Genomic DNA, 26,730 nt, shown 5'->3' with positions numbered 1-26,730 from the left:
TCTGGTACGTTGGTTATATCTCCACCAAACACACCAAGCCCTCCGGTATGTTGGCTAAATCTCCTCCAAACACACCAAGCCCTCTGGTACGTTGTTATATCTCCCCCAAACACATCATGGCCTCTGGTACGTTGGTTATATATCCTCCAAACACACCAAGCCCTCTGGTACGTTGGTTATATCTCCCCCAAACACACCAAGCCCTCTGGTACGTTGGTTATATGTCCTCCAAACACACCAATCCCTCTGGTACGTTGGTTATATCTCCTCCAAACATACCAAGCCCTCTGGTACGTTGGTTACGTTGGTTATATCTATACCAAGCCCTCTGGTATGTTGGTTATATCTCCACCAAACACACCAAGCCCTCTGGTACGTTGGTTATATCTCCTCCAAACACACCAAGCCCTCTGGTACGTTGGTTATATCTCCTCCAAACACACCAAGCCCTCTGGTACGTTGTTATATCTCCACCAAACACACCAAGCCCTCTGGTACGTTGTTATATCTACGTTGGTTATATCTCCACCAAACACACCAAGGCCTCTGGTACGTTGTTATATCTCCTCCAAACACACCAAGCCCTCTGGTACGTTGATTATATCTCCTCCAAACACACCAAGCCCTCTGGTACGTTGGTTATATCTCCACCAAACACACCAAGCCCTCTGGTACGTTGTCCAAACACACCAAGCCCTCTGGTACGTTGTTATATTCCCCCAAACACATCATCTCGTTGGTTATATCTCCTCCAAACACACCAAACGTTGGTTATATCTCTCCAAACACACCAAGCCCTCTGGTACGTTGTTATATCTCCTCCAAACACACCAAGCCCTCTGGTACGTTGTTATATCTCCTCCAAACACACCAAGCCCTCTGGTACGTTGTTATATCTCCACCAAACACACCAAGCCCTCTGGTACGTTGTTATATCTCCTCCAAACACACCAAGCCCTCTGGTACGTTGGTTATATCTCCACCAAACACACCAAGCCCTCTGGTACGTTGGTTATATCTCCTCCAAACACACCAAGCCCTCTGGTACGTTGGTTATATCTCCACCAAACACACCAAGCCCTCTGGTACGTTGTTATATCTCCACCAAACACACCAAGCCCTCTGGTACGTTGTTATATCTCCTCCAAACACACCAAGCCCTCTGGTACGTTGTTATATCTCCACCAAACACACCAAGCCCTCTGGTACGTTGTTATATCTCCACCAAACACACCAAGCCCTCTGGTACGTTGTTATATCTCCTCCAAACACACCAAGCCCTCTGGTACGTTGTTATATCTCCCCCAAACACACCAAGCCCTCTGGTACGTTGTTATATCTCCACCAAACACACCAAGCCCTCTGGTACGTTGGTTATATCTCCTCCAAACACACCAAGCCCTCTGGTACGTTGGTTATATCTCCTCCAAACACACCAAGCCCTCTGGTACGTTGTTATATCTCATCCAAACACACCAAGCCCTCTGGTATGTTGTTATATCTCCACCAAACACACCAAACGTTGTTATATCTCCTCCAAACACACCAAGCCCTCTGGTACGTTGGTTATATCTCCACCAAACACACCAAGCCCTCTGGTACGTTGTTATATCTCCTCCAAACACACCAAGCCCTCTGGTACGTTGTTATATCTCCACCAAACACACCAAGCCCTCTGGTACGTTGGTTATATCTCCTCCAAACACACCAAGCCCTCTGGTACGTAGTTATATCTCCACCAAACACACCAAGCCCTCTGGTACGTTGTTATATCTCCCCAAACACACCAAGCCCTCTGGTACGTTGTTATATCTCCTCCAAACACACCAAGCCCTCTGGTACGTTGTTATATCTCCTCCAAACACACCAAGCCCTCTGGTACGTTGTTATATCTCCACCAAACACACCAAGCCCTCTGGTACGTTGTTATATCTCCTCCAAACACACCAAGCCCTCTGGTACGTTGTTATATCTCCCCCAAACACACCAAGCCCTCTGGTACGTTGTGATATCTCCTCCAAACACACCAAGTCATAAAGGTGGTATATGACCTCCAAAACATAAAGCCCTCTGGTTGAATTGGTTATATCAGAACAGTCAAACACACCAAGCCCTCTGAAACTGGAGCAGCAGCATGGCCAGGTACGTTGGTTATATCTCCACCAAACACACCAAGCCCTCTGGTATTGTGAATTATCCTGTCATAAAGGTGTCATGACCTGTTTTATAAAGGTGTTGTGAATAATCCTGTCATAAAGGTGTCATGACCTGTTTTATAAAGGTGTTGTGAATAATCCTGTCATAAAGGTGTCATGACCTGTTTTATAAAGGTGTTGTGAATAATCCTGTCATAAAGGTGTCATGACCTGTTTTATAAAGGTGTTGTGAATGTCTTATGTACACCCCTTCAAGGTATGTTTTACAGAGATCTCCCAACACTCATAGAGATCTCCCAACAGAGATCTCCCAACACTCATATTCCAACCATAAACCCATAGAAATTCATGCTCCACATTTTTGTGTGTGTTTGTCTATGCCCGTTTGTCTATCACACATAATTATAGAATCTAAACATCCTCCTTTCTTCAGTGGTCTAAGTAATTAGCGTATATCTCTCTTTCTCTGTAAATGAATGCAGTACTGCAGTAGCATAGAGTTGTGTGGAGCTGTGTGGAGCAACATATGACACAGCAGATAACAGATAGACATAATGAAGCCAGCTAGGTTGTTTCTGCTCCTCACCTCCCACTCCTGATCAGCTCAACCCACAGGGGGGTCGGGAGAGAGGGAAGGAGAGAAGGGCTAGAGAGAGAGGAGCGCAGAGAGGGAAGGAGAGACGGCTAGAGAGAGAGGGAAGGAGAGACGGCTAGAGAGAGAGGGAAGGAGAGAGGGAAAGAGAGAGAGGGAAGGAGAGAGGGAAAGAGAGAGAGGGAAGGAGAGAGGGCTAGAGAGAGGGAAAGAGAGAGGGAAAGAGAGAGAGTGAAGGAGAGAGGGAAAAAGAGAGATGGAAGAAATGAGAGAGATGGAAGAAAGGAGAGAGATGGAAGAAATGAGAGAGAGAGGAAAGGAGAGAAATGGAGGAAATTAGAGAGAGAGGGAGGAAAGGAGAGAGAGGGAGGAAAGGAGAGAGAAGGAGGAAAGGAGAGAGAGCGAGGAAAGGAGAGAGGAATAGAGAGAAGGAGAGAGATGGAGAGAGCTTGGGAGTGAGGAGAGAGAGAAGGAGAGAGCGTGGGAGTGAGGAGAGAGAAGGAGAGAGTGTGGGAGTGAGGAGAGAGAGAAGGAGAGAGCGTGGTAGAGAGGAGAGAGAGAAGGAGAGAGTGTGGGGGTGAGGAGAGAGAGAAGGAGAGAGTGTGGGAGAGAGGAGAGAGAGAAGGAGCGAGTGTGGGGAGTGAGGAGAGAGAGAAGGAGAGAGCGTGGAAGAGAGGAGAGAGAGAAGGATAGAGTGTGGGAGTGAGGAAAGAGAGGAGAGAGCGTGGGAGTGAGGAGAGTGGGAAGGAGAGAGTGTGGGAGTGAGGAGAGAGAGAAGGAGAGAGCGTGGGAGAGAGGAAAGAGAGGAGAGAGCGTGGGAGTGAGGAGAGAGAGAAGGAGAGTGTGGGAGTGAGAAGAGAGAGAAGGAGAGAGTGTGGGAGTGAGGAGAGGGAGAAGGAGAGAGCGTGGAAGTGAGGAGAGAGAGAAGGAGAGAGCGTGGGAGTGAGGAGAGAAGAGAAGGAGAGAGTGTGGAAGTGAGGAGAGAGAGAAGGAGAGAGCGTGGGAGTGAGGAGAGAGAGAAGGAGAGAGCGTGGGAGTGAGGAGAGAGAGAAGGAGAGAGTGTGGGAGTGAGGAGAGGGAGAAGGAGAGAGTGTGGGAGTGAGGAAAGAGAGGAGAGAGCGTGGGAGTGAGGGAGAGAGAAGGAGAGAGCGTGGGAGTGAGGAGAGAGAGAAGGAGAGAGCGTGGGAGTGAGGAGAGAGAGAAGGGAGAGCGTGGGCGTGAGGAGAGAGAGAAGGAGAGAGCGAGGGAGTGAGGAGAGAGAGAAGGAGAGAGCGTGGGAGTGAGGATAGAGAGAAGGAGAGAGCGTGGGAGTGAGGAGAGAGAGAAGGAGAGAGCATGGGAGTGAGGAGAGAGAGAAGGAGAGAGTGTGGGAGTGAGGAGAGAGAGAAGGAGAGAGTGTGGGAGTGAGGAGAGAGAGAAGGAGAGAGTGTGGGAGTGAGGAGAGAGAGAATGAGAGAGCGTGGGAGTGAGGAGAGAGAGAAGGAGAGAGCGTGGGAGTGAGGAGAGAGAGGGAGAGAGTGTGGGAGTGAGGAGAGAGAGAGAAGGAGAGAGTGTGGGAGTGAGGAGAGAGAGAAGGAGAGAGTGTGGGAGTGAGGAGAGAGAGAAGGAGAGAGCGTGGGAGTGAGGAGAGAGCTAGAGAGGATGGAAAAATACCTCTGTGTGTCACAGCTATTCTACACGCAGCATGTAGAGGGTTACATAACACAACAGAGATTAAATACTTCTGAATGCCAAGAAAACAAGTACTAAAGGGTTACCCTCCTATATCTTTCTCTCCTAGAAACGGAACAGTGACCCTATTAAACACAAAAGTACATTGGCAACTCATCCCGCGGTATTCAGCACTGCCAAAATACAAGTACCCTGTTTTTAAACCAGTCGCAATAGAACACAATAATATTTGAGTGATCAATATCGATGTTCGAAAATGGCCCTGAATATTGTTACTTTCATACCTTTATAAAGTTCCCCGGGTTTGGTTTCATCCTCTCCTCTACCTGTCAAGACACAGACAATACGAAGAACCTTTTAGAAAATGGTCCACAGATGATCACAGTTCATTATAACAGTATATGAGGTTTAAGCTCTGATTGCAAAGGTGTTTCAAACACACAAGTCCATGTTTTTCTCTCTGGGTTTATTCTAGTTGTTCATACTACTTGGTGTTTAGTGGAGCCTCACACTCATGAATCCCATTCCTTTATCCGTACCACTATCTGGAGTCCACCAGAAATACAGTATTATAATGCATTTCTCAATCGTTTCCTTGGGCAGTCAGAAGAATATGGAACTCTGCAAGGGCATTTCCACAGCTAGGATTTCCATTCCATTTTGTTGCCAATGTTCTCCTCTACAATTCAAGGCTCTCTCCACACAAACATTCTGAGCAAACAGCAATCTTACTTTGAGCCTGAGATAGATGGCAGGGAAACAGGGAAACAGGGAGAGAGGAGTTGATTATTATGCCATGAAGCATTGCATCTCTTTATCTCTGAAGCCACTGCAATTTTATAACACGTTGAATAAAATATGAACTACTGCTGTCTCGCTAATTACATTTTCTTAATCTGTTAAAGACGTTTTGGTTAAGTTTGTGTTATTCTATTTCTGTTTCTCTCTCTTATGCCTGTCTCTCTCTCTGTCTCTCTGTCTCTCTCCCTCTCTCTCTCTCTCTCTCTCTCTCTCTCTCTCTCTCTCTCTCTCTCTCTCTCTCTCTCTCCTCTCTCTCTCTCTCTCTCTCTCTCTCTCTCTCTCTCTCTCTCTCTCTCACAGAATGATGCCAACTCCATGGAGGAAATTAAAATGTTTATCCGGAATGAAGTATTGCGGTTGTTTGAAGGTACAGATGTTACGTCTGAATCCTAACTTGTTGTCGACCCAATTTATCCTTCAGGGGGTCCCTTTGTTTTAAGGAAAGGGATTTCTAAATCGGGGGGGAAATCTAAATTGGATATTGTTGCCTTAGTTCTTCAGGAAGTAAAAGAGTCCCAAGTAAAAGAACAGTTCATGCTGGGTGAAGGTAATTTATTGTTCTGCCACTGTGTTGTGATATTGAATGGCAGAGTGGTATGCAAGCCTCAGTTTAGTACATATCCTAACTAACTAATGAGCTACTGTATCACCTATTCTACCGTTGGGCCTGTAAGGTTCTGAGTTATGGACATATCATTGTTCTGTTACTGTGTTGTGATATTGAATGGCAGAGTGGTATGCAAGCCTCAGTTTAGTACATATCCTAACTAACTAATGAGCTACTGTATCACCTATTCTACGGTTGGGCCTGTAAGGTTCTGAGTTATGGACATATCATTGTTCTGTTACTGTGTTGTGATATTGAATGGCAGAGTGGTATGCAAGCCTCAGTTTAGTACATATCCTAACTAACTAATGAGCTACTGTATCACCTATTCTACGGTTGGGCCTGTAAGGTTCTGAGTTATGGACATATCATTGTTCTGTTACTGTGTTGTGATATTGAATGGCAGAGTGGTATGCAAGCCTCAGTTTAGTACATATCCTAACTAACTAATGAGCTACTGTATCACCCAATTCTACCGTTGGGCCTGTAAGGTTCTGAGTTATGGACATATCATTGTTCTGTTACTGTGTTGTGATATTGAATGGCAGAGTGGTATGCAAGCCTCAGTTTAGTACATATCCTAACTAACTAATGAGCTACTGTATCACCTATTCTACGGTTGGGCCTGTAAGGTTCTGAGTTATGGACATATCATTGTTCTGTTACTGTGTTGTGATATTGAATGGCAGAGTGGTATGCAAGCCTCAGTTTAGTACATATCCTAACTAACTAATGAGCTACTGTATCACCTATTCTACCGTTGGGCCTGTAAGGTTCTGAGTTATGGACATATCATTGTTCTGTTCGATGTTTTCTACCTATATAGTAGTCTAAATAGCCCAATTCATGTTGTTAAATTCAAACCAATGAGGCTTTGGAACTTTAAAGCCAATTATCTCAGAATCATCTTTTTGCAGATAGACCCTTATAGTCACAAGCTCTTGAATTGTCTATCACTTGCAGAGAGTGTTGGTATATGATCAAATCAAATGTTATTAGTCACATGCGCCGAATACAACAGGTGTAGACGTTACAGTGAAATGCTGAATACAACAGGTGTAGACGTTACAGTGAAATGCTGAATACAACAGGTGTAGACGTTACAGTGAAATGCTGAATACAACAGGAGTAGACGTTACAGTGAAATGCTGAATACAACAGGTGTAGACGTTACAGTGAAATGCTGAATACAACAGGTGTAGACGTTACAGTGAAATGCTGAATACAACAGGTGTAGACGTTACAGTGAAATGCTTATTTAACCAACAATGCAGTTTTTAAAAATATGGATAAGAATAAGAAATAAAAGTAACAAGTAATTAAAGAGCATCAGTAAAAAAAACAATAGCGAGAATATATACAGGGGTATACAACAGGGTAGACACAGTCAATGTGAGAGAATATATACAGGGGGATACCGGTACACAGTCAATGTGGAGACTATATACAGGGGTATACCGGTACACAGTCAATGAATGGAGACTATATACAGGGGGATACCGGTACACAGTCAATGTGGAGAATATATACAGGGGGATACCGGTACACAGTCAATGTGGAGACTATATACAGGGGGATACCGGTACACAGTCAATGTGGAGAATATATACAGGGGATACCGGTACACAGTCAATGTGCAGGGACACCGGTTAGTTGAGGTAATATGTACATGTAGGTAGAGTTATTAAAGTGACTATATATAGATGATAACAACAGAGAGTAGCAGCGGTGGGAAAGGGGGGGCAATGTAAATAGTCTGGTTAGACATTTGATTAGATGTTCAGGAGTATTATGGCTTGGGGTAGAAGCCCTTTGATCTAGACTTGATGCTCCGGTACTGCTTGCCGTGCGGTAGCAGAGAGAACAGTCTATGACTAAGGCGGCTGTGTCGTTACCTACGTATCCTTCCCATCTGGGGCCAGCCCGTCAGGAAGTCCAGGATCCAGTTGCAGAGGGAGGTGTTTAGTCCTAGAGTCCTTAGCTTAGTGATGAGCTTTGTGGGCAGCATGGTGTTGAACGCTGAGCTGTAGTCAATGAACAGCATTCTCACGTAGGTGTTCCTTTTGTCCAGGTGGGAAATGACAGTGTGGAGTGCAATAGAGATTGCATCATCTGTGGATCTGTTTGGGCGGTATGCAAATTGAGTGGGTTTGGGATTGGTGTTGATGTGAGCCATGACCAGCTTTTCAAAGCACTTCATGGCTACAGATGTGAGTGCTACGGGTCGGTAGTCATTTAGGCAGGTTACCTTAGTGTTCTTGGGCACGGGGACTATGGTGGTCTGCTTAAAACATGTTGGTATTACAGACTCGGACAGGGAGAGGTTGAAAATGTCAGTGAAGACATTTGCCAGTTGGTCAGTGCATACTCACAGTACACATCCTGGTAATCTGTCTGGCCCCACGGCCTTGTGAATGTTGACCTGTTTAAAGGTCTTACACACATCGGCTGCAGAGAGCGTGATCACACAGTCTTCCAGAACAGCTGGTGCTCTCATGCATGTTTCCGTGTTATTTGCCTCGAAGCGAGCATAGAAGTGGTTTAGCTTGTCTGGTAGGCTCGTGTCACTGGGCAACTCTCGGCTGTGCTTCACTTTGTAATCTGTAATGGTTTGCAAGCCCTGCCACATCCAACAAGCATCAGAGCCGGTGTAGTACGATTCGATCTTTGTCCTGTCTTGACGCTTTGCTTGTTTGATGGTTCGTCGGAGGGCATAGTGGGATTTCTTATGAGCTTCCAGGTTAGAGTCCCGCTCCTTGAAAGTGGCAGCTCTAGCCTTTAGCTCAGTGCGGATGTTGCCTGTAATCCATGGCTTCTGGTTGGGGTATGTACGTACGGTCACTGTGGGGGACGTCGTCGTCGATGCACTTATTGATGAAGCCAATGACTGATGTGGTGTTCTCCTCAATTTCCTCTGAGGAATCCCAGAACATATTCCAGTCTGTGATGCAAAACAGTCCTGTAGTTCAGTATCTGCTTCATCTGACCACTTTTTTATTGATCTAGTCACGGGTGCTCCCTGCTTTAATTTTTGCCTGTAGGCAGGAATCAGGAGGATATAATTATGGTCAGATTTACCAAATGGAGGGCGAGGGAGAGACTTGTATGCGTCTCTGTGTGTGGAGTAAAGGTGGTCCAGAGTTGTTTTCCTTCTGGTTGTACATTTAACATGCTGATCTAAATTTTTGAAAACGGATTCATGTTTCCCTGCGTTAAAGTCATCGGCTATTAGGAGCTCTGGGTGAGCGTTTTCTTGTTTGCTTATGGCGGAATACAGCTCATTCAATGCTGTCTTAGTGCCTCAGTCTGTGGTGATATGTAAACAGCTACAACAAATACACATGAAAACTCTCTAAGTAGATTGTGTGGTCTACAGCTTATCATGAGATACACTACCTCAGGCGAGCAATAGCTTCGAGACTTCCTTAGATATCGTGCCCCAGCTGTTATTCATAACCAGCCAGCTGTATGTTGATAGTGTCGTCTTTCAGCCACGGCTCCGTGAAACATAAGATATTACAGTTTTGAATGTCCTTTGGTAGTTTAATCTTGCGCGTAGGTCATCTATTTTATTCTCCAAAGATTTCACGTTTGCTAGCAGAATGGAAGGAAGTGGAGGTTTATTTCGATTGCCTACGAATTCTCAGAAGACAGCCCGCCCTCTGGCCCCTTTATATCTGCCTTTTCTTCACGCAAATCACAGGGATCTGGGCCTGTTCCCGAGAAGCAGTATATCGTTCACGTCGTTAAAGGAAAAATAGATTCTGCCAGTCCGTGGTGAGTAATCACGGTCCTGATGTCCAGAAGTTATTTTTCGGTCGTAAGAGACTGTAGCAGCAATGTACAAAATAAGTAAAAAAATAAGTTACAAACAACGCAAATAAACTAACAAAAAAACACAATCGGTTGGGGACACATAAAACGCCAGCCTTCTTCCCCGGCCATTGTTACAATGATACAGAATGTGAATCTATCACTTGCAGAGAGTGTTGGTATTATTATGATACAGAATGTGAATTGTCTATCACTTGCAGACATTGTTGGTATTATTGTAATACAGAATTTTTATGTCACTCGCCAGAGAGACTATCAAGCCATGCCATGCAGAAGACGCCGGCGGCCATTTTAGCAGCGCAGGTTCGACAGGGTTCTCCCGGTCCCCCTGGCAACGACGGATCCCCAGGGTCTCCAGGGGAAGAAGGCCCCCCCGGCCCTCAAGGTAAGAACCACAGGCTGCTAAAACCACTGGAGACATAAAGTAATGCTCCTCCATACTCTGTCTCACACCAGCATAATAGATCTACATCTGAATAGAATATAAGAAAATAAGTTGTGTTCTTCTCTACTCTTATTTTCTCTTCTCTTTTATACCCTTCTCTTCAATTGTCATCTCTTCTGCTCCACCCTAATCTGCTCTGCTCTACTCTGCTCTGCTCTACTCTACTGTGCTCTACTCTACTCTATTCTACTCTATTCTATTCTACTCCACTCTACTCCTCTCCACTCCTATTCTCTCCTCACCTCTCTTCTCCACTCTACTCCTCTCCACTCCTATTCTCTCCTCTCCTCTCTTCTCCTCTCCACTCCTCTCTACCACCTCTCTCCACTCCTCTCCACTTCTCTCCACCCCTCTCCTCTCCTCTCTTCTCCACTCCACTCCTATCTTCTCCTCTCCACTCCTGTCTACCACCCCTCTCCTCTCCACTCCTCTCCTATCCACTTCCCTCCACTCCACTTCACTCCTCTCTACCACCTCTCCACTCCTCTCCTATCCACTTCCCCCCACTCCTCTCCTCTCCACTCCACTCCACTTCCCTCCACTCCACTCCTCTCCATCCACTCCTCTCCTATCCACTTCCCCCCACTCCACTTCACTCCTCTCCCCTCCACTCCTCTCCACTCCTCTCCACTCTGACCACATCTGCTACACTATAACCTGACCTGAGGTAATACATAACAGCCTTTAATACAGCTCAAAGCTACTTTTTGAATGAAGGGAAGTTGTGTGCAGGTGTATTCATGGGTTATTACTGAGTTGGTGGTGTACTTTAGCTCACCTGAGTACCTGCCTTCAAGCCAGTAGCAGGAGAGCTCAGGTCACTGAGTTGAAACAAAAAGGATCTTACAATCTAAATAGAATAAACAATGTAGCTTCCAAAACCCAAAGGCCCTGTAGTTCTGTGTTGTGATGGAGACAGAAGGAAGAGAAAAGTACTACTCTTTTAGGGAAGATGTGTTGCTGAAACAAGAGAGTGAGATAAAGAAGTACTACTCTTTTAGGGAAGATTTGTTGCTGAAACAAGAGAGTGAAATAAAAGTACTACTCTTTTAGAAAAGATGTGTTGCTGAAACAAGAGAGTGAAATAAAAGTACTACTCTTTTAGGAAGATGTGTTGCTGAAACAAGAGAGTGAAATAAAAGTACTACTCTTTTAGAAAAGATGTGTTGCTGAAACAAGAGAGTGAAATAAAAGTACTACTCTTTTAGAAAAGATGTGTTGCTGAAACAAGAGAGTGAAATAAAGAAGTACTACTCTTTTAGAAAAGATGGGTTGCTGAAACAAGAGAGTGAGGAGAATTGGAAAATATATTTGCTTTCTTTCAGAGGTTGTTTGTGTGAACGTCTAGGGATTCAATGAAAGTGAATGGACACTACTGTGTTGTAAGGATTCGTAGGTATTTCTCTCCTGCTAGCCAGATATATCAATACAAACTGAAGGGATGAGAGGGAGAGGAGGGGTAAGGAAAGGAGGAGTGTGGTGCTGTTGGTGATCAACATAGCTGAGCCGTCTCTCTCTCTCTCTCTCTCTTTTTGTCTTTCTTTCTTTTTTTCTCTCTCTCGCTCTTTCTCTCTGTGATAATATGAAGACAAATGAAGAATTGGGAGGAGAATAAGAGAAAGTAATATCAGTTTGGACAGAAAAGAGCACCACGATTGATACCTCACTCCCCTCAACTCCAGGAAAAACAAAGCTCTGGTAAAATGTAAAAGGAAAGGAGCGAGGGAGAGAGAGGGTGGAGAGTGGACATCCTTTGTCAAACCCTGGGCAACTCTCTGACTGCTCAGCTCACACAAACAACCTCCTTCATCAATAACGACTCTCTGACTGCTCAGCTCACACAAACACACTCCTACATCAATAACCATTTGATTTGCTACCTCTATAAGACATTGAATAGAATTACCTAGCATGCTGCGCCCACTGTGCAATCTCTTCTAGTTCCTGTTGTAAGAGCCATGCAAGTTCAGTGATGAATTATACTGCTAAACATATAGGTGCTTGCGGTTCCATGTAGATCCCGTTTGAGAGCCATGTTTATGAAGAGAGTCATCGGTTGAACCCTTTTTGGTTCAAAATAGTACCATCTCTTCTAGCAGTGTCATGTGTCCTAATGTGTTGGTCCTTATGTCTTAGAGCAGGGGTGGGCAGCTCCAGTCCTCCAGGCCCTGGTTGGTCTCACACTTTTTCTCCATCCCTAGCAAACACAGCTGATTAATCACCTGGCATTCTAAACTGAAGATCGTGACCAGGTGATTATTAGAGTCAGGTGTGTTAGCTGGGGCTGGAGTGAAAACTGTGACACCAATCAGGCCCTGGAGGACTGGAGCTGCCCAACCCTGTCTTAGAGCAGGGGCATCTAGCTACCTCACAGTGTTCCGTTTATCTAACTACCAGTGTTAACGATACAGTATAACTGACTACGAGTAAGATAATATGCGACTGTCAACAATTACAATGTAACTACCAAGTGAATGTACTTAATCTACTGTGTCTAGACCACATTTCCCAAACTGGGGCCTGGGGACCCCAATGGGTGCATGTTTTGGTTTATGCCCTAGTACTACACAGCTGATTCAAATAGGGCAAACACCAAAACGTGCACCCGTTAGGGTCCCCAGGACACAGTTTGGGAAACGCTGGTCTAGGCTAATCGTATTCATCATATTAAGTAACACTCAGAATTCAACTGACCTGTTTCTATTGCTTTAATGGTTTTCCCTGTTTGATTTGATATGCTTCAATGTCCTGTCTGTTTTTTTTTTGATATGCTTCAATGTCCTGTCTGGTTTATTTGATATGCTTCAATGTCCTGTCTGGTTTATTTGATATGCTTTAATGGTTTTCCCTGTTTGATTTGATATGCTTCAATGTCCTGTCTGTTTATTTGATATGCTTCAATGTCCTGTCTGTTTATTTGATATGCTTCAATGTCCTGTCTGGTTGATTTGATATGCTTCAATGTCCTGTCTGTTTATTTGATATGCTTCAATGTCCTGTCTGTTTATTTGATATGCTTCAATGTCCTGTCTGTTTATTTGATATGATTCAATGTCCTGTCTGGTTTATTTGATATGATTCAATGTCCTGTCTGGTTGATTTGATATGATTCAATGTCCTGTCTGGTTGATTTGATATGCTTCAATGTCCTGTCTGGTTGATTTGATATGATTCAATGTCCTGTCTGGTTGGTTTGATATGATTCAATGTCCTGTCTGGTTGGTTTGATATGATTCAATGTCCTGTCTGTTTATTTGATATGCTTCAATGTCCTGTCTGGTTGGTTTGATATGCTTCAATGTCCTGTCTGGTTGGTTTGATATGATTCAATGTCCTGTCTGGTTGGTTTGATATGATTCAATGTCCTGTCTGTTTATTTGATATGATTCAATGTCCTGTCTGTTTATTTGATATGATTCAATGTCCTGTCTGTTTATTTGATATGCTTCAATGTCCTGTCTGTTTATTTGATATGATACAAATAACTATTTGTTGGGAAAATCAAGAGGAAAATGTTTGTCTCTTGGGGTAAATCGTTAAGAAATTCAACAACTTTTAAATTCTGCCGTTGTTGACTTGTGCCTCCTCTACTCCACGCGGCTAGAGAGAGAGAGAGAGAGAGAGAGAGAGAGAGAGAGAGAGAGAGAGAGAGAGAGAGAGAGAGAGAGAGAGAGAGAGAGAGAGAGAGAGAGAGAGAGAGAGAGAGAGAGAGAGAGAGAGAGAGAGTTTGGGCTAATATTTTCTCATTATGTCTGTCATCCTCCACTGGAGAACATCTCTCCTCTGGAATATCCAATTTGACTTCCTCTCCAATGTGCCAAAATGAAGAGTTTATGAAGAAAAATAACCTCTCTGCTGGATCCACCCTCTCTTCTTGACTCATGGTTGTGATATGACTTGGGGCCGTGATCTGTCAAACTATTGAAGTACATCCATAGACATAGATCCATGGATACAGTCTCCAAATGATGTTAATTGTAGCGATGGGGGATTAGGGGGTTTGTAGATGTTCTTACATAACTTTGTCACTGTTTGATGTTATTGGGTCATCTTTGCCATTTATTTCACATTTTTTGACTTATGTCACTAGTTTTTTTTACCTCTGTCACTGCGTTTTTAACTTTGATTGTATTTTCTAAGACCATTATTGTCTTTCTTCCCGTACACATGTACCATGTTGAAGATGTATAAACCCATCATGCTTGTTTTACGTTGACATGTATTTGGCCGGTTTGCCATATTCCCATTGTGTATTACACCCTGCCATACATCTTGGGTTTGGTCATTGTTTGGTTTGGTTTTATCTAATATATTCGATGCACTAAGCATTTGCACCTGCTATTTCAGAGAGAGTAAAAAAACACATAAAAGCTAATAAAACGAATACAGTCAGTAGCCAGCAGGTATGAATGCATTGATTATATTGTAAAGCCATGAGGCAGGTGTGGATGCTTAGTGAATCAGCCACTAAGTACAGTCTACAGTTCTCTTTCCAGCATCCAGGCAGTTTCTTAATCACTGTCATTTACACAGCAGTGTCCCCTGGCTCTCTGTGCTGCTTTCTGTTGGTCAATGAAGCTGGGAAACACAATGCTGCTTGTCAATGTATGTGTAGGATGTCGACCCCCTCAGTGGATCAGTATGTCATATCCTCTTCATCCCCGTGGGCCCCCTCAGTGGATCAGTATGTCATATCCTCTTCATCCCCGTGGGCCCTCAGTGGATCAGTATGTCATATCCTCTTCATCCCCGTGGGCCCCCTCAGTGGATCAGTATGTCAGTATCCTGTCATATCCAGTATGTCATTTCCTCTTCTTCAGTGGATCAGTATGTCATATCCTCTTCATCCCCGTGGGCCCCCTCAGTGGATCAGTATGTCATTTCCTCTTCATCCCCGTGGGCCCCCTCAGTGGATCAGTATGTCATATCCTCTTCATCCCCGTGGGCCCCCTCAGTGGATGGGCCCCCTCAGTGGATCAGTATGTCATATCCTCTTCATCCCCGTGGCCCCCTCAGTGGATCAGTATGTCATTTCCTCTTCATCCCCGTGGGCCCCCTCAGTGGATCAGTATGTCATATCCTCTTCATCCCCGTGGGCCCATGCAGTGGTTTGATGTTTTAAAGGTGAAATCTGTGATTTGTACAGCAAAATTTTTTTTTTCCATTTTCAATTAATAATTTATAGCCATTGATTCCTAAAGAATATAAGTTATGAATGCCTCATGAGCTTAGTGGAACTTTCTTACACCGTCAGTGTAATGGTAAACAAACACTGTGTCGCTTCAGAATGTGGTTAAACTGTCATTTTGATCTCCTGGATGGTCAGTTCTTGCATCCATAGCTGCGTCTATGAGTGGTTACATTTATTCAGACACGTCTCTCAGCTGTATACCAACAAAAGTGTCGGGGCTGGAGCATCTGCTTGGTTGTTGTTTGAATGCCGGACTACAGCTTTAAGGTACAGTGCTATTCTTTCCCATGGAATGCTACAGTATGCCGGCTCCCTGAGTGAGGGTTGGAGGCACCGTGCGTGTTTGAAAGGAGACTCATGATAGTCTGCTCTGTGTGGAATGTCTCTCTCCAGGAATGCATTTCGGGGCATTTTGCAAGCCCTTTTCTCTCTGAGATGTTCTCTGTCTTGTAAACAGCAGCAGCAGAGCATTTCACAGTTTCCTCTTTGGGCTTGGCTGGACAGCAGCGAAAAACACTGCATGATACTTCAGTGTTTCTGATGGTTTCCCAACCCGCTCTCTGGACCTGAGACTCAGTTACTTTAAGGTGCATTTTGGGGGGAAATGGTTTGCGTCCCAAATGGCATCCTATTCCCTATGTAGTGCACCACTTTTGACCAGAGCCCTATCAAAAGTAGTTCACTATATAGGGAATATGGGTGCCATTTTGGAGGCAGACCCTGTCTCCCTCCCTCCAAGCAACCAACCAACCAGCTCTCTGGTTCTGGGGCTCAGTTACTTGAAGATGCCTTTTGGATAAACCAGTCCTCCAGCTCCTCAGCCCCCCTCACGTTTTGATATTGTTTGTGATCTACATTTGCTATTGCAGTGCTGTTCTATCGGCTAGTTCTCTTATTCTCGCCAGTGCTTGTCATATTATCAACCTGTCTGCATGGAGACATGACAGTTGCATGTGTGTACTGTATGTGTTTGTGAATTTCAATGAGAAAAGAGTACAAAAGGATACTAACTCACTTGCCAGCCTCTAAATATGCTTTAATTTCTCTGGCCTGCTTGACCAGCCTCTGAATATGCTTTAATTTCTCTGGCCTGCTTGACCAGCCTCTGAATATGCTTTAATTTCTCTGGCCTGCTTGACCAGCCTCTAAATATGCTTTAATTTCTCTGGCCTGCTTGACCAGCCTCTAAATATGCTTTAATTTCTCTGGCCTGCTTGACCAGCCTCTAAATATGCTTTAATTTCTCTGGCCTGCTTGACCAGCCTCTAAATATGCTTTAATTTCTCTGGCCTGCTTGACCAGCCTCTAAATATGCTTTAATTTCTCTGGCCTGCTTGACCAGCCTCTGAATATGCTTTAATTTCTCTGGCCTGCTTGACCAGCCTCTAAATATGCTTTAATTTCTCTGGCCTGCTTGACCAGCCTCTGAATATGCTTTAATTTCTCTGGCCTGCTTGACCAGCCTCTAAATATGCTTTAATTTCTCTGGCCTGCTTGACCAGCCTCTAAATATGCTTTAATTTCTCTGGCCTGCTTGACCAGCCTCTAAATATGCTTTAATTTCTCTGGCCTGCTTGACCAGCCTCTAAATATGCTTTAATTTCTCTGGCCTGCTTGACCAGCCTCTAAATATGCTTTAATTTCTCTGGCCTGCTTGACCAGCCTCTGAATATGCTTTAATTTCTCTGGCCTGCTTGACCAGCCTCTAAATATGCTTTAATTTCTCTGGCCTGCTTGACCAGCCTCTAAATATGCTTTAATTTCTCTGGCCTGCTTGACCAGCCTCTGTCGTGATGCATAATTTAGCTTTCACTGTGTTGGAACCTCTGTTCAGAATGTAAAATGTAATCATGCATTCAGTATATGTCTAGTTATTCTGTTCCCTATGAAATTATTTGTAGACACTGTTTCAAAATGGTTGGAATTTTAGTTGGTTAAGGAGTTAGAATTGCTTGTTCAAATTACATTTTGGCTTTACCTTTATAAAGTGTGATGTGAAATTCCAGGCAGTGGAATAGGGCTCAGGTCAAAACTATGCACTACTGTTGGCCATAGGGCTCTGGTCAAAACTAGTGCACTACTGTTGGCCATAGGGCTCTGGTCAAAACTAGTGCACTACTGTTGGCCATAGGGCTCTGGTCAAAACTAGTGCACTACTGTTGGCCATAGGGTTCTGGTCAAAACTAGTGCACTACTGGCCATAGGGCTCTGGTCAAAACAGTGCACTCTGTTGGCCATAGGGCTCTGGTCAAAACTTTGCACTACTGTTGGCCATAGGGCTCTGGTCAAAACTAGTGTTCTACTGTTGGCCATAGGGCCCTGGTCGAAACTAGTGCACTACTGTTGGCCATAGGGCTCTGGTCAAAACTAGTGCACTACTGTTGGCCATAGGGCCCTGGTCGAAACTAGTGCACTACTGTTGGCCATAGGGCTCTGGTCAAAACTAGTGTTCTACTGCTGGGAATCCGGTGCCATCTGGGATGCAGACAGCATCTTTGCTCTGATTTTAATTCTTCAGAGACTCTCGCTTGCAGTCAGGCAGGCAGCTCTCTTGCTGTCAGGAAGAGTCATGTCACCCCATGACGCCACACACTTCCAACACACACACACACACACACACACACACACACACACACACACACACACACACACACACACACACACACACACACACTCACATCCAACACACACACACACACACATCCAACACACACACACACATCCAACACACACACACATCCAACACACACACACACACATCCAACACACACACACACACATACATCCAACATACACACACGCACACATACATCCAACACACACACACTTCCAACACACACACACTTCCAACACACACACAAACTTCCAACACACACATCCAACACACACACACATCCAACCGTTGGCTCGGTGTAATGATGCCCGTTTTGACAGCATGCCAGAAGACCGAGGCTGTATCTCAAATGGCACCCTATTCACTATATAGTGCACTACTGTTGACCAGGATTCATAGGGCTCTTGTCAGAAGTAGTGCACTATGTAGGAGAATAGGGTGTCATTTGGGATACAGTGAGTGTATTATTATTTAATGACCTGTGATTTCTTTCTGAGCAACATATTTCTACATAAGCTGCAACTACTGTAGTAGTGATACGCCTCACATGAACAGTTACAGTAACTACTGTAGTAGTGATACACCTCACATGAACAGTTACAGTAACTACTGTAGTAGTGATACGCCTCACATGAACAGTTACAGTAACTACTGTAGTAGTGATACGCCTCACATGAACAGTTACAGTAACTACTGTAGTAGTGATACGCCTCACATGAACAGTTACAGTAACTACTGTAGTAGTGATACACCTCACATGAACAGTTACAGTAACTACTGTAGTAGTGGATACACCTCACATGAACAGTTACAGTAACTACTGTAGTAGTGATACACCTCACATGAACAGTTACAGTAACTACTGTAGTAGTGATACACCTACATGAACAGTTACAGTAACTACTGTAGTAGTGATACACCTCACATGAACAGTTACAGTAACTACTGTAGTAGTGATTCACATGAACAGTTACAGTAACTACTGTAGTAGTGATACACCTCACATGAACAGTTACAGTAACTACTGTAGTAGTGATACACTCACATGAACAGTTACAGTAACTACTGTAGTAGTGGATACACCTCACATGAACAGTTACAGTAACTACTGTAGTAGTGGATACACCTCACATGAACAGTTACAGTAACTACTGTAGTAGTGGATACACCTCACATGAACAGTTACAGTAACTACTGTAGTAGTGGATACACCTCACATGAACAGTTACAGTAACTACTGTAGTAGTGGATACACCTCACATGAACAGTTACAGTAACTACTGTAGTAGTGATACGCCTCACATGAACAGTTACAGTAACTACTGTAGTAGTGGATACACCTCACATGAACAGTTACAGTAACTACTGTAGTAGTGATACGCCTCACATGAACAGTTACAGTAACTACTGTAGTAGTGGATACACCTCACATGAACAGTTACAGTAACTACTGTAGTAGTGGATACACCTCACATGAACAGTTACAGTAACTACTGTAGTAGTGGATACACCTCACATGAACAGTTACAGTAACTACTGTAGTAGTGATACGCTCACATGAACAGTTACAGTAACTACTGTAGTAGTGGATACACCTCACATGAACAGTTACAGTAACTACTGTAGTAGTGATACGCCTCACATGAACAGTTACAGTAACTACTGTAGTAGTGATACGCCTCACATGAACAGTTACAGTAACTACTGTAGTAGTGATACGCCTCACATGAACAGTTACAGTAACTACTGTAGTAGTGATACGCCTCACATGAACAGTTACAGTAACTACTGTAGTAGTGATACACCTCACATGAACAGTTACAGTAACTACTGTAGTAGTGGATACACCTCACATGAACAGTTACAGTAACTACTGTAGTAGTGATACACCTCACATGAACAGTTACAGTAACTACTGTAGTAGTGGATACACCTCACATGAACAGTTACAGTAACTACTGTAGTAGTGGAGACACCTCACATGAACAGTTACAGTAACTACTGTAGTAGTGATACACCTCACATGAACAGTTACAGTAACTACTGTAGTAGTGGATACACCTCACATGAACAGTTACAGTAACTACTGTAGTAGTGATACACCTCACATGAACAGTTACAGTAACTACTGTAGTAATGGAGACACCTCACATGAACAGTTACAGTAACTACTGTAGTAGTGGATACACCTCACATGAACAGTTACAGTAACTACTGTAGTAGTGGATACACCTCACATGAACAGTTACAGTAACTACTGTAGTAGTGAGACACCTCACATGAACAGTTACAGTAACTACTGTAGTAGTGATACACCTCACATGAACAGTTACAGTAACTACTGTAGTAGTGAGACGCCTCACATGAACAGTTACAGTAACTACTGTAGTAGTGAGACGCCTCACATGAACAGTTACAGTAACTACTGTAGTAGTGATACGCCTCACATGAACAGTTACAGTAACTACTGTAGTAGTGATACGCCTCACATGAACAGTTACAGTAACTACTGTACTAGTGATACGCCTCACATGAACAGTTATAGTAACTACTGTAGTAGTGATACGCCTCACATGAACAGTTACAGTAACTACTGTAGTAGTGATACGCCTCACATGAACAGTTACAGTAACTACTGTAGTAGTGATACGCCTCACATGAACAGTTACAGTAACTACTGTAGTAGTGATACACCTCACATGAACAGTTACAGTAACTACTGTAGTAGTGATACGCCTCACATGAACAGTTACAGTAACTACTGTAGTAGTGATACGCCTCACATGAACAGTTACAGTAACTACTGTAGTAGTGATACACCTCACATGAACAGTTACAGTAACTACTGTAGTAGTGGATATACCTCACATGAACAGTTACAGTAACTACTGTAGTAGTGGATACATCTCACATGAACAGTTACAGTAACTACTGTAGTAATGGAGACACCTCACATGAACAGTTACAGTAACTACTGTAGTAATGGAGACACCTCACATGAACAGTTACAGTAACTACTGTAGTAGTGATACGCCTCACATGAACAGTTACAGTAACTACTGTAGTAGTGATACGCCTCACATGAACAGTTACAGTAACTACTGTAGTAGTGGATACACCTCACATGAACAGTTACAGTAACTACTGTAGTAGTGGATACGCCTCACATGAACAGTTACAGTAACTACTGTAGTAGTGATACGCCTCACATGAACAGTTACAGTAACTACTGTAGTAGTGATACGCCTCACATGAACAGTTACAGTAACTACTGTAGTAGTGGATACACCTCACATGAACAGTTACAGTAACTACTGTAGTAATGGAGACACCTCACATGAACAGTTACAGTAACTACTGTAGTAGTGGATACACCTCACATGAACAGTTACAGTAACTACTGTAGTAGTGATACACCTCACATGAACAGTTACAGTAACTACTGTAGTAGTGGAGACACCTCACATGAACAGTTACAGTAACTACTGTAGTAGTGGATACACCTCACATGAACAGTTACAGTAACTACTGTAGTAGTGGATACACCTCACATGAACAGTTACAGTAACTACTGTAGTAATGGATACACCTCACATGAACAGTTACAGTAACTACTGTAGTAGTGGAGACACCTCACATGAACAGTTACAGTAACTACTGTAGTAGTGATACGCCTCACATGAACAGTTACAGTAACTACTGTAGTAGTGATACGCCTCACATGAACAGTTACAGTAACTACTGTAGTAGTGATACGCCTCACATGAACAGTTACAGTAACTACTGTAGTAGTGATACGCCTCACATGAACAGTTACAGTAACTACTGTAGTAGTGATACGCCTCACATGAACAGTTACAGTAACTACTGTAGTAGTGGATACGCCTCACATGAACAGTTACAGTAACTACTGTAGTAGTGGATATACCTCACATGAACAGTTACAGTAACTACTGTAGTAGTGGATACACCTCACATGAACAGTTACAGTAACTACTGTAGTAATGGAGACACCTCACATGAACAGTTACAGTAACTACTGTAGTAATGGAGACACCTCACATGAACAGTTACAGTAACTACTGTAGTAGTGATACGCCTCACATGAACAGTTACAGTAACTACTGTAGTAGTGATACGCCTCACATGAACAGTTACAGTAACTACTGTAGTAGTGGATACACCTCACATGAACAGTTACAGTAACTACTGTAGTAGTGATACACCTCACATGAACAGTTACAGTAACTACTGTAGTAGTGATACGCCTCACATGAACAGTTACAGTAACTACTGTAGTAGTGATACGCCTCACATGAACAGTTACAGTAACTACTGTAGTAGTAGATACGCCTCACATGAACAGTTACAGTAACTACTGTAGTAGTGATACACCTCACATGAACAGTTACAGTAACTACTGTAGTAGTGATACGCCTCACATGAACAGTTACAGTAACTACTGTAGTAGTGGATACACCTCACATGAACAGTTACAGTAACTACTGTAGTAATGGAGACACCTCACATGAACAGTTACAGTAACTACTGTAGTAGTGGATACACCTCACATGAACAGTTACAGTAACTACTGTAGTAGTGGATACACCTCACATGAACAGTTACAGTAACTACTGTAGTAATGGAGACACCTCACATGAACAGTTACAGTAACTACTGTAGTAGTGGATACACCTCACATGAACAGTTACAGTAACTACTGTAGTAGTGGATACACCTCACATGAACAGTTACAGTAACTACTGTAGTAGTGATACACCTCACATGAACAGTTACAGTAACTACTGTAGTAATGGAGACACCTCACATGATGAACAGTTACAGTAACTACTGTAGTAATGGAGACACCTCACATGAACAGTTACAGTAACTACTGTAGTAGTGATACGCCTCACATGAACAGTTACAGTAACTACTGTAGTAGTGATACGCCTCACATGAACAGTTACAGTAACTACTGTAGTAGTGATACGCCTCACATGAACAGTTACAGTAACTACTGTAGTAGTGATACACCTCACATGAACAGTTACAGTAACTACTGTAGTAGTGATACACCTCACATGAACAGTTACAGTAACTACTGTAGTAGTGATACACCTCACATGAACAGTTACAGTAACTACTGTAGTAGTGAGACACCTCACATGAACAGTTACAGTAACTACTGTAGTAGTGATACGCCTCACATGAACAGTTACAGTAACTACTGTAGTAGTGATACACCTCACATGAACAGTTACAGTAACTACTGTAGTAGTGATACACCTCACATGAACAGTTAAGGTACTCAGATCTCATGACATCAGTTGCCTTGATGAAATAGGCCATCGGGCTTCCTGGAAACCACATAGAGAGGAGTTGAAGGCCGTCCACAGTGTTCAGACTTTTGTGTTGCTGTGATGTTGACAGGGACAGTCCAGTATTGAGAGAGAGAAGCAGCACTGTTGGTACCAGATGTACACTAGAGTATTCAGGCTGCGTAGAGCATAGAGCAGACATGAGATGACTTATTCCTCACCTCATCATAAACCACTCATCACAAACTCTTTATGCATAAACACATTGGGATTCATCTACCTCTGGTCCTGTTCTCCAAAACCCTGGTCCCAGATCTGTCCATCTCGTTGTATAGCCAACTGGTGTGGTGCTATGTTTGGCATGACAATGACCATAACAGTTGGCAAGGCAACATAAACTGATCTGGAACCAGGCTACCTGTTGCCCTCCTTAGGCTGGGAGTCCAGTCCAGTCTGTTGTCTTAGGCTGGGAGTCCAGTCCAGTCTGCTGTCTTTGGCTGGGAGTCCAGTCCAGTCTGCTGTCTTAGGCTGGGAGTCCAGTCCAGTCTGTTGTCTTAGGCTGGGAGTCCAGTCTAGTCTGTTGTCTTAGGCTGGGAGTCCAGTCCAGTCTGTTGTCTTAGGCTGGGAGTCCAGTCCAGTCTGTTGTCTTAGGCTGGGAGTCCAGTCCAGTCTGGTCATTGTCTTGTGTTTCTTTCCAGGGTACAGAGGTCAGAAAGGAGAGAGGGGTCAGCTAGGTCTGGGGATACCAGGAGCTCCAGGTCTGGCAGGACCACCAGGTAACAGCTAGACACCACACACACACACATGCACGCACGCACACACACGCACGCACGCACACACACACACACACACACTGCACACTGCTTTGAAGGAGTGGTGAAATTGTGCTAAGCCCTATAGCCATTGAAGCACAAGAAGGAAAATGTGATGTGAACTTGGAGCAACCATTACATCATTGTGTTTCGTATGAAGTTATTTCATATTTACACTTGAAACTGATGCTTTATGAAAGGGGGAAAATACCAGTATACCATCATTGTACGGCTGTAGTTGTAGAATCCTACACTTACGTTGGGTAAAACTTTATATCTTGAACCCACCGTTATAAACTTGTTGTCCTCAGGGCACCATCGAAAATGACACCCTGGTCTCAATGGGCTCCCCTGATTAAATACAAGCAAACATTCATTCAAATAAAAAGCTGACACCAGTGTCATGACTGTTTATAAACTCTGTTATGTCATGTTTATGACAGTGTAATGTCATGTTTATGACAGTGTAATGTCATGCTTATGACAGTGTTATGTCATGGTTATGACAGTGTAATGTCATGGTTATGACAGTGTTATGTCATGGTTATGACAGTGTTATGTCATGGTTATGACAGTGTAATGTCATGGTTATGACATGTTTATGTAATGTCATGGTTATGACAGTGTAATGTCATGGTTATGACAGTGTAATGTCATGTTATGACAGTGTAATGTCATGGTTATGACAGTGTAAGTGTCATGGTTATGACAGTGTAATGTCATGGTTATTAGTGTAACAGTGTAATGTCATGGTTATGACAGTGTAATGTCATGTTATGACAGTGTAATGTCATGGTTATGACAGTGTAATGTCATGGTTATGACAGTGTAATGTCATGTTATGACAGTGTAATGTCATGGTTATGACAGTGTTATGTCATGGTTATGACAGTGTTATGTCATGGTTATGACAGTGTTATGTCATGGTTATGACAGTGTAATGTCATGGTTATGACAGTGTAATGTCATGGTTATGACAGTGTAATGTCATGGTTAATGACAGTGTAATGTCATGGTTATGACAGTGTAATGTCATGGTTATGACAGTGTAATGTCATGGTTATGACAGTGTAATGTCATGGTTATGACAGTGTAATGTCATGGTTAGTGTAATGTCATGGTTATGACAGTGTAATGTCATGGTTATGACAGTGTAATGTCATGGTTATGACAGTGTAATGTCATGGTTATGACAGTGTTATGTCATGGTTATGACAGTGTAATGTCATGGTTATGACAGTGTAATGTCATGGTTATGACAGTGTAATGTCATGTTTATGACAGTGTCATGTAGTAGCCCTTATGAATGAGGGTTCAAGTAAAGTGTAACCACCAGCTCTAACATGGACAACAGTTCATCCTGAGGTCGTTTGATGTTTTCAGTTTAAAAACACTAGTAATTAGTAAGCCAACAGAACTAATGAGCAGAGCTACTCATAATGACTCTCTTACGCTGAGGTACCAAGCTGACACGAAACAATTAGTATATCATCACTGATAGGGCGGATATAAAAGAAACATACACTTAAATCTCTTATTTCCATTTGATCAACTCTCTCCTTTTCAGCATGATCTCAGAGAGATTCTTCTCTGCCGGGAGCGAAGCAGGAAAATCTTTCATTCTGATCTTTTTGTGAAGAACATTAACTTTTTATTCTGATCTGTATTGACGAGGGTTTGTGTGTAAAGTATGCATGAGAGTGGGTGTTTTCATCTCCTTTTTAAGAGTTGCAGTTTGGCACATGAAAGCAGTTTTGTTAGCTGACTAGATAATACTGTTCCCAGTAATACTGCTCCTCTGATAGCGTCCTGTTTTCCTTCATGGTTTATTTGATTGATTAAACAATCACCCAATGGGATGCGTCCCAATCATCTCTACTTCCTCCTGAAGTTCACTACTCCCCACAAATGTGAAAGTGTTTTTGTCTGCAGGTGAACCTGGAAGCAGTATCCAGGGGCCATCGGGCCCTTCAGGTCCCCAGGGATCTCATGGTAAATGTGATCCCAGTGACTGTCTCCATCCATCCTCTCACTCCAGACGGAACGGCTAGGGCCCCCCTCAACTGATAGGGGACCCTTCAATGAATAAGGGCCCTCTCAATGGCTAGGGCCCAGGGGCCCCTCCACCCATCCAGCCTCCATCTCTCTACAGTAGTCAACCATAGGCACAGGAGCCGGGCCTGTGGAGCCTGATCACTCAGTCAGCTCATATCAGACAGACAGTATCATCCTTGTGGTCAGTTTTACATTGAAAACACACATCCTCTGTTTCTGCTTTACATGGGAAAGACTCAACCAGAAATAGATACAACATGTATCTCAACACAATGGTGTGGGATGAAATTGCCCATAGATGCTGATCTTGGGTCAGTTTTGCATGTTCCCCACTAATTGTTAAGGTTAGGTTTGGGGAGGGAAGCTGATCCTAGATCTGTACCTAGTGGAAACTTCACCCTGGAGCGCTCACAACCTCCTTTCGGTTTTCTTATGACCATAGAAGCATTGAAATGCAATTATTTGTTACTTTACGTTGATGGTTATTCTATTCATTTGAAATGTGTTACAGTCCATTATTATTGTCATTGTAGCTATGATGATCATATGAAGCACTGTTTCATTTATTTCTTGTTTTCACACAACTCCCCTGCTGTGACCTGATGCATTCCATATTCATTCACATTATGTC

At 43.4% G+C, this 26,730-nt stretch overlaps 1 protein-coding gene across 1 annotated transcript in view; it reads left to right on the top strand.

The window, feature by feature from the left end:
- The window catches only part of LOC124037343 (collagen alpha-1(XIX) chain-like), a 194,327-nt gene extending 168,224 nt beyond the window's left edge, over window positions 1-26,103 (top strand). Inside the window, exons 36-39 of the mRNA XM_046352055.1 lie at window positions 5,521-5,587; window positions 9,909-10,046; window positions 23,931-24,008; window positions 25,977-26,103. Coding sequence (XP_046208011.1) covers window positions 5,521-5,587; window positions 9,909-10,046; window positions 23,931-24,008; window positions 25,977-26,095 — 402 coding nt within the window. The 3' untranslated portion in view covers window positions 26,096-26,103. The remainder of the gene's footprint in view (window positions 1-5,520; window positions 5,588-9,908; window positions 10,047-23,930; window positions 24,009-25,976) is intronic.
- The last annotated feature ends 627 nt before the right edge of the window (window positions 26,104-26,730 follow it).

The sequence above is a fragment of the Oncorhynchus gorbuscha genome, linkage group LG06 (assembly GCF_021184085.1).
Source record: "Oncorhynchus gorbuscha isolate QuinsamMale2020 ecotype Even-year linkage group LG06, OgorEven_v1.0, whole genome shotgun sequence".
In the NCBI taxonomy this organism is placed as follows: domain Eukaryota; kingdom Metazoa; phylum Chordata; class Actinopteri; order Salmoniformes; family Salmonidae; genus Oncorhynchus; species Oncorhynchus gorbuscha.
Note: the sequence above shows the minus strand (reverse complement) of the source record. Positions and strands in the feature narration are given on the sequence as shown.